Genomic DNA, 8,986 nt, shown 5'->3' on the forward strand with positions numbered 1-8,986 from the left:
TATATATATATATATATATATATAGGTTCACTCAGAAATGTTATGTTGTTATTAATCACAAAGCTACACAAAGAGCTATTTGTGCTCTGCTCACCACGAGTATCGAAACCCAGTTTTTAGCACTATAAGTTCACAGACATACCACTGTGCCACTGGGGGCCAGATATATATATACACACACACACACACACACACAAACTGCATCCCGTCATATGACGGGAAATAATCATTAATTTTTCTTCTCAAAATTACATCTAAATAAATGTTTTATGAACAAGTTCTTTTTGGTTTTTGTTTTCTAAAAATTAATTATAATCTAGTAACAATATGTGTATGGAGAATGATTATCCTATTTCTAGTATTTCACGAAAACAACATTTTTATGTATATTTAGTCATCTCCTTGATGTATTGCTTGATTAGCATTTTGACTTCTGAATGCTTTTAAGTTATGTTCAAATGTTCTTCTTGATAAATCCTTGTAAATTTAACCATGCGAAAAACTGATTCTCAAAGATATATTCCTAGTTAGACAACTGTATGACCTTTGCAAATTATTAATTGTGATGGTAAAAGCAGTGAATTTTATTATAAATTTCTTAGTCTTCTCTTTGGACTGTCTTTCTGGTTTTGGCTTTGTTAGCCTGCTGAGCTGAAGAAGCGCGCTTTAATTTGGGCATTTTGAAAATTGAAATGTGCTGCGGGTAAAACATGGTTGTTATCATAGAGTTGTAACCGAAGGTACCGATTGGTCAAAATTTGGTGATGTTGCGACAGTGTGTTTCCTTGACAACCAAGCAAATATAATGGGGGATTGTGTTTATGGTTTTTGTGCGCCAGCAATACCAAGCGTGGGGTGCGCGCATACCTGGTTCCATTTTATTATTCATCAGAATTTCTACCATCGTACCATAAAATTTAATTATATGCCCAAAGCAGCACATCGTCCGTTTTATATATACATACGTGGCTGGAAGAATTTTAAAAGACAAACTTGCTTGCCACGGCAGAAAGCTCCGTCGTTTGATACAAGTTGTGTGTTGATCGGTATCGCATCGACCGAGATATCGGTATGACAGACGGACGGCTTTTGGTCATTATATAGTATATATATATGTGTGTGTGTGTGTGTGTTTCTTGGTTCAGACTATTTAAGTTGTGTTATAATTGTTTTGTTAAGGATGAGAAAACAAGCCGTTAGAAGTTATCTGTGGACGTACCATAAACCAATTTTTTTTCCCACATGGATATTATATTTGCTAGATATGTGGTGCCATCTGTCCTTCGTTATAGAACTGAAAAAGTAATAGATAAAAAGTGCCAAAGAAAAAAAATACCCGATACTAAGCGGCTTGAGAAAAATATTTCTTCTGCTTCTCCTGTATAAACTTGATTATGTATTTTTCTAGCCTTTAACCAGCTATCTTGTACATTGATCACAATGCGTGTGTTGCGCGTGGAGAGAAAACAAGAACATGGGGGCGAGGCCTAGTGTCAAGTTAACTTGTTATGTTGTAAAACCCTCACACTGTTTTCTTTTTCTGCACCTTCCTGCAGGTAATTCTGCTTGCAGTATGGCACAATATGTTTTAGTTTGTAGTTGTAGTGTTTTACTAAATATAAAACGTTAGTGATTACTGCATATTTTCAAGCCATAATTTTGTTTTTAATAAATAAATTTTTCTATCATTTAGTGTATTTTTGAACAACTTTCTTTAAAATAAACTTATTGTAGGAAACATGTGTACTTCTGCCATCGATACTTACTGAGGTCAAAGTCACAGGATTGGTGATATTGTTTCTTGTTGCAACCAGATATTTTAAGCAACGGGAAATATAATAATATGTATATATATATATATAATGACGTCATGTATACACTACATTTACTTAACAAAACTAAATTGTTCTAAAATATTTTTCTGTATTAATTTTTAAATATTTGATATAGTTGATAAACAAGTAACAGCCAGGAAAGTACAATTTTCGAAGGCCCGCAGCTATTCAAGTTTAACAGTTCTCCGGAATATTACTTTGTTCTATTCTTCAAATACTTGTATCATTTGTCACAGTGTGACTAGATTATCTATATCTATCATTCGTCTGACATCATTATTCGCGGTAGGTGATATAGCAGCTGGCATTTTGTCTACAGGTTTAGGTCAAAGAAATTGAATGCTAAGCGGCTGTTTGATGAAGTCATCAGTCTAATTGAGCTTTCTCTCTCCTTATGTGTCATCAGGCCCACGTCGAGACCCACCGTGAAGGGAGCGCCTCACCGAATGAGAAAACGAGCCAGTGTGCCTTTTGCCATGAGTTCTGCCCTAGTCCAGGGGCTCTCCGACTACACGTGGAACAAAGCCACCCCTCCGAGGCTCAAGGCAAATGCCCAGAATGTCGAGAAATCTTCCCTTCACTACAAGCCTTGGTCCACCATAAAAAGGTAAATCGTGTCTTTTTGCCCCAGGAGTTCCACATTATGACTGGTTTTAAGAAGTGTTTCGTTCCGGGTAGTTTATCAAATTCGAAAATCTTCAGCCTTCTTGGCTTTTGTCTTGTGATCCGCAATCTACTTGCTTCTTAGAAGTATTTCAAAAACACATGAATAGATTTGATGTAATGTTATCATATATATATATATATATATATATATCGTTTTCTTCTAATAAAGTTTTGCATTTTCTGATAGTTACGATTTGTTACCTTAAACAAAGCAGTGAATACACCCCCCCCCAAATCAGATCCATGAAGTGTAATGCCACCTGATGCATATAACGACTATTTATTAAATATATGAGTTATTTTATGACAAATCAATAATGACTTTGTCCTCTCTTATGTGACTTCTAAACAAGACTTATTGTGGGTGAACTAAACGAGGTATTATTTTTATAAATAAAAAGTTTTGTGAATATAATAGCAAGTGCTTGTTTCCTAAATCACAAACAAAGGGAGCATAGTGTGTTAATTTCAAAAACTAGTGGTTTAAAATGGTTACACACTTTTTTATGTGTTAATCTCATTTCAATAACAAAAGACATTTTGAAATACACAACTGTTATTTTTATTTCTTAATCGAAAGCTCCCATGATATATAAATTTCATTTTAATTGACATTTTCTGCATGCACTCCCGTTGCTCAGCGGTTGCCTTCAGGGTTAATCTCGCTAATATTCGCGATTCAATCCCTCCCATGAACACAGCAGCGCAGATAGCTTTGCGTTTAAACAGAAATGGTTTTCCACCTAATAGTTCCCAATGCTTTACAAATAAATTCCAAACTATTCAAACTTAAGTACGCCATTCATATAAATAGAGCCCCCCCCCCCCATTGGCACAGTGGAATGTTTGCGGACTTACAACGCTAGAAACCGGATTTCGATACCCGTGATGGGCAGAGCACAGATAGCCCGCTGTGTAGCTTTGTGCTTAACTTGAAATAACCATATAAGTAAAGAAGTTCTCAGATTAGGAATTTCGACGCCCGTATGAATTTTGGAATAAACTAAAGAATCTATGCAGTTTTTAAAGGGCTAATACCGATTTCGTCTTGTTTTCACGAGTCTTGACTATTTTCAGAGATTTTTAGTTGTTTTAATAATTTGTTTGTTTATATTCTGAAATAAACTTTACTAAAGTTGTACTATTTCTTTATAATTTTGTTCTATTTGTTTTCATTTTTTTTCTTCGTGCTTAGAATTTATAATTGTTTTTTTTCTTATTGATAACGTTTATTGTTTTTATTACATGTTTGCGCTTTTAGTGAAATAACTCTAAGCTTTAAACACTTCTTACGTAGATTCACACTGATGTGGAAATGGAGAATGTTGATGAGACTGTTGAAAAGAAGAAAGAATCTAATAAGTTCCTCTGTGGATTCTGTGCGAAAGGTGGTTTTTCAACACTGGATTCATTACAGCTACATGTGCAAAATGAACATGTGCCAGCATCACGTGAAGACGTGGGCCAGTTTCTGCTAAATTCCCCGTCATTTGTTAATCTTTCTTCTTTAGCTCTTACGTGGCAGCAGCATCAAGTATATAGCAGTAAGGGAAACTTTACCTGCGAGTACTGCAATATGAAATTTGGTAGCGTTCACAGTCTTCAAAAACATACACTTACTGTTCATAGTTTTACGGATCTTTTATCAAAAATACAGGAAAACGTTTTCTGTTCACAGTGCAAGTTGGGATTTCCTAGTGCCGGTGCTCTTGCAGAACACATGAATACGTTGCATGAGGGGAGAAAAAACGAAAGTCCAAATAATGACCCAAGTCCATCTGCATCGAAAGACTCCATATTAAATACGCCTCCCGGCAGCAATGTCGGATCCTGGGATAAATCTTCCATGCAAACGAAATCTCAATCAACAAAAGAATTGCCAATCAATGAGACCGTTCCTCATTTCCCACACAACGGCCCTTTACTATGTAGTCAATGTAATGCAGCTTTTCCGGATTTTGAGTCTTTCCGAACTCACCTGAAAACGCATTTAGATGCAGTAATTCAAAAATATACATGCAGTGAGTGTGAGGTCGAGTTTCCCACGGAACAACAACTGGATGCGCACGTGATGACACATTTCTTATCAACGTCAACAGAATATGGTTGCAGGTGTTGTCTTAAGCTTTTCTCCAAACCAGATGAACTTCAGAAACATTTAATGGATATCCACGCCCACCATCTCTATAGGTGTTCCCTCTGTAAGGAAATATTTGATTCTAAGGTTAGCATTCAAGTTCATTTTGCCGTGAAGCATAGCAACGAATGCAGGCTCTTTAAATGCACGAGCTGCAATGCAGTGTTCCGTTCTGAAATGGAATTCCAACTACACGTTAAAGTAATGCACTTGTTCAAAATTCACCCTTTTCGTTGCTTACTTTGTGATCAATGTTTCTCAACGGAATATCAGCTTCAGTATCATATGAACACTCACAAAAAACAGTTCTCTTGCGCTGTATGTGATGAAGCCTTCCATGTTGAGTTTCTTCTCGATAAACACATGCAAGTTTGTCACAACAGTGAAGTTAAGGGTTCATCAGTGGACAGCCTAAATAACCAACCGTCCATATCTACTGACGGTGTACAGAATCTTAGCCTTAAGCCATCAAATCATAAACAAGAGACGCCGTTATCCTCAGTGGAATACAGAAAACATTTTAGCTGTGAAATATGTGACGGCATTTTCTCGTCAGAGACACACTTGAACTCCCATCGTCGACAAGTTCACAATGTCCGAACTTCAGGTTTTCAAAAGTCCGGACAAACAGCTTTTAGTTTGTTTTGTGCCTATTGTAACGAATCCTGTAAATCTCGTTCAGAATTGGAAAACCACATGAAAGCGCATATTGTCAGCCCCTCTAAACATAAATGTAACATTTGTGATGAGCTTTGTCCTACTGCAGCAACGCTGGCAGAACACAAGCTTAGCCACTGTAAAGTAATGACAGGAAGCATGTGTGTGACTTGCAAGAAAACTGTACAGAACGAAGAAGAATTTTACAAACACATTCAACAGCACAACGCAAATGGACTCCCAGTTCCGTGCGTTGTTTGTCGACAAACTCTAATGTCAGACGTAGAAATCCAAGTCCATGCTAAGTTTCACTTGAAAGCTTGTGATCCTCTTTATCCCTGCTGCGTGTGCGCAAAACAGTTTGAAGGTAACAAACTCATAATCACGGGGAAGCAAGACAACGGTCATACTTACATGTGTAAAGATTGTTTTCATGCGAGAAGCGAGGACCTGCGTTGTCCTGAGTGTAAGGTGAAATTTGAAACTGTGACCGCGCTAGAGAAACACAAGTTAACCCATAAGAAGACGTACCAGTGTATTAAGTGTCAGATGTCATTTGAAAGTGAGACAGAAATTCAAGCTCATGTTACTTCACACATGATACAAGAAGGGACCAGTCATGAGTGCAAGTTATGTCATACGGTCTTCGAATCTCCAGCCAAGCTCCAATGTCACTTGATTGAGCACACGTTTGAGGGTTGCAGCTGTTACACGTGTTACATGTGTAGTACAGTGTTTACAGCTCCACACTTGATCCAGCTACACATGCTAGAACATGGACTTAGCTCTCGGCCTTATGACTGCGCTCACTGTCACCAGAGGTTCTTCTTTCGCGCAGAGTTAGAAAATCATTCCCACATGCACAAGGAGAATATTGACAGTGGAAAACAGTTAAACTGTCCAGATTGTACCAAAGTATTTAATAACATTGTTAACTTTAACAATCATCGCAAGATTCACGAACAAAAGAATAACACTTTGAAGTGCTCATTGTGCCCGGAACTTTTTCATAACTCTGCAGACATGCAACAGCACTATTTCCGTTATCATGGAGATTCTGAGCTTGATGGTAAAAACAAATGTTTTCCTTGCACGGAATGCGGAAAGGAATTCCCCTGTCTCAGTAACCTTCAGGGTCATGTAAGGATTCACGCCCAGGGAACCACGTATAGTTGCCCAGAATGTAAAAAAGAGTTTGCTCTCTCTCGAAATCTAAATATCCACTTGCGTTCTCATAGTGGAGAGAAACCCTATGAGTGCCCCATTTGTAAAAAGCGCTTTGCTCGTAAAGAAAATCGAAAGGCACATCTAAAGTCTCACACTGGCCTTAAACCTTTCATGTGCCCACATTGTGGAAAAACGTTCTCTCGCAAATGTCATGTTAAGGAGCATATGCGCATTCATATCACTTCTACCACCCATCCTTGTGAACTCTGTACTGAAACCTTTCGATCGCTCAAGCAGCTAAAACGTCATCTTATGGATGTACACCAACAACCCTACGATCACGTGTGTTCTGTGTGTGGAGATGTTTTCAACCAATCAAAAAATCTTCAAACCCACATGCAAAACAAACATGACGTAAGACCAACAACTAGCGAAAACGATCTTGTAGAAGACCTGTCCGAGTTTTCTCCCAGTCAAAGTTCAGCATCGGGAGATATCAAAGATTTTGAAGGAAGTGAGACAAGTAGTTTAGTAGAAGAAGGAGACACCAGGGGTTCTTCGGTTTCTGCAGCACAGGATAACGTAACTCTTCCAACAGAAGTTGCAGCATGATTTCGAAAGGTTTAAACCCTTTTAAAGGATGGTTAGTTTGTGTTTGCCTCAAAAGTGACCTTCAGCAGAAACCTCGGTGCTGAATACCATTTTAGTTATCTGGAAAAAGTAAAAACAAAGTGGTGTATTGTAAATACTGAAGAGTTACTATACTTGTTTATATAATATTGTCTTTTGTGCAATTATGTTTTGTACTGAATTCCTATATTTTTGCATTCCCTGTTACAGAAAGCGGGGTGTTATGGATAATCCATTATTTATTGATTTATAAATACGTAATTGAGGTGAACCTTTCCAATGACGTTTCTTTTTCTATAAGGCAACAGTTTTGATTGTTGTTTTTGTGTAGATATGTCAAGGATAAGTCATTTGATACAACATTTCTTATATAATAATAATACCTCTTAACCGTGTTAGTCGTTTACTTTATTCAAAGGAGTAAGGGATGAAAAGTTGATTTGTTTGGGTTATGTTCCTTAAAGTTGGAGATCTCCTGTATAAGAAGAGTTGTACGCTTTATTGGTTCTGGTAAATTAAACATGAAAATTTGTCAACCAATACACTTGTCTCTTACTTGTTTTGCTCTTAAGAGTAATATATTACAAAAGCATAAACGGGTTCTATTACTCGTTTTTGTATCATGGCTATAAACAGATTCACTAGATTTGCGATCAGATATTACATGAAAAATATCATGTATTTTATTTACTAAATGGTAATGATTCTATTAGAGCCATAAGTACAGGTTTAGTTAAATATGTCAGCACCTTAGATCTCTCCGAAATAACTACAGAAAGCTAATGTATAAGAATGGTTTACGTATATTAATAACAGGTGTGCGTAACTGCATATGCGAGCCTTGGGCAATACATTTAGTTCACGGCAAGTTTTCGAACATTCGATAGTGCAATGCCACCAAATATGGACACCTCTAGGAAAATGTCACATTTGTTTTTCTGAGGAGGGATATAACCACAGTGACATTGCTATCATTGTGGAACCAAAAATCAGAACATTTCTAACACAATGCTCTTGATTGGTCTTTTTGGAAGTGGGATTATTCGATCAACTGAGTATTTAAGACAGCAACAGGCTCCATAGCAATGCTTTCACCTGTAAAGTGAAATTTAGGGTTAAGAAAGAGAACTCTTTGACCCCAAACGCCTTTTCGGAAAAGCTGAACATATCTCTTTTTCACCGTTAAAAAGAAAAAAACAACAAATATTTTATTTTCAAGATGGCTCATAAGCTAGATATTTATAAGCTTTCATATAAGCTTCAAAGTTTTTATAAATGTGACTGAAAAACTAGAACTACATCATTTCCGTTAGAAATATACATACCAAGTCTTCTAATGTTGATTCCATAAACTTGGTCCTTTGATCTGCTTAGAAGCTGACGTCCATGTAGAGTGGAGAATCGATGGGAAGTTTACCAAAACACATTACGTGCATAATCATGGTAATCGGAGCAAGTACGATTAACAACGGAGGAAGCAGTTCCAAAGAAAATATGGGACTTTGAACATAATCATTAAAATGTGCGATTAACCATCACTTTCATGACACGTTAAATATGAATGTGACAATTTTAAATTTCAAATAATAAAGTAACTCACAAATATTTTAGAAACGAAATAATGGCTTCATTTATGACTCATATTTAGTATATAAAATATGCCAAATAAAGATTTTATTTGAATATTTGTCGAAACCGGCGAGGTCTCGTGGTTATCGTGCTCAAATTGTAAATCTGTAAAAACGCGGGCAGAACCTTTGAGCCATGAGTGCACTACAAAGTGCCGTTAGCTAATTACTTGCCGTGCCTTTACAAAGCACATGGGCCAGTGCTTTCAAACTCCGGTTTCAAGTGGATGAGAATGACGCCCCATTCCCCCTAAACGGGATACCAG

At 37.0% G+C, this 8,986-nt stretch overlaps 1 protein-coding gene across 1 annotated transcript in view; it reads left to right on the forward strand.

Moving 5' to 3' along the window:
• The window catches only part of LOC106462855 (zinc finger protein 423-like), a 20,872-nt gene extending 13,276 nt beyond the window's left edge, over positions 1-7,596 (forward strand). Inside the window, exons 2-3 of the mRNA XM_022390471.1 lie at positions 2,242-2,442; positions 3,799-7,596. Coding sequence (XP_022246179.1) covers positions 2,242-2,442; positions 3,799-7,074 — 3,477 coding nt within the window. The 3' untranslated portion in view covers positions 7,075-7,596. The remainder of the gene's footprint in view (positions 1-2,241; positions 2,443-3,798) is intronic.
• The last annotated feature ends 1,390 nt before the right edge of the window (positions 7,597-8,986 follow it).

This window comes from Limulus polyphemus, unplaced genomic scaffold (genome assembly GCF_000517525.1).
Source record: "Limulus polyphemus unplaced genomic scaffold, Limulus_polyphemus-2.1.2 Scaffold49, whole genome shotgun sequence".
In the NCBI taxonomy this organism is placed as follows: domain Eukaryota; kingdom Metazoa; phylum Arthropoda; class Merostomata; order Xiphosura; family Limulidae; genus Limulus; species Limulus polyphemus.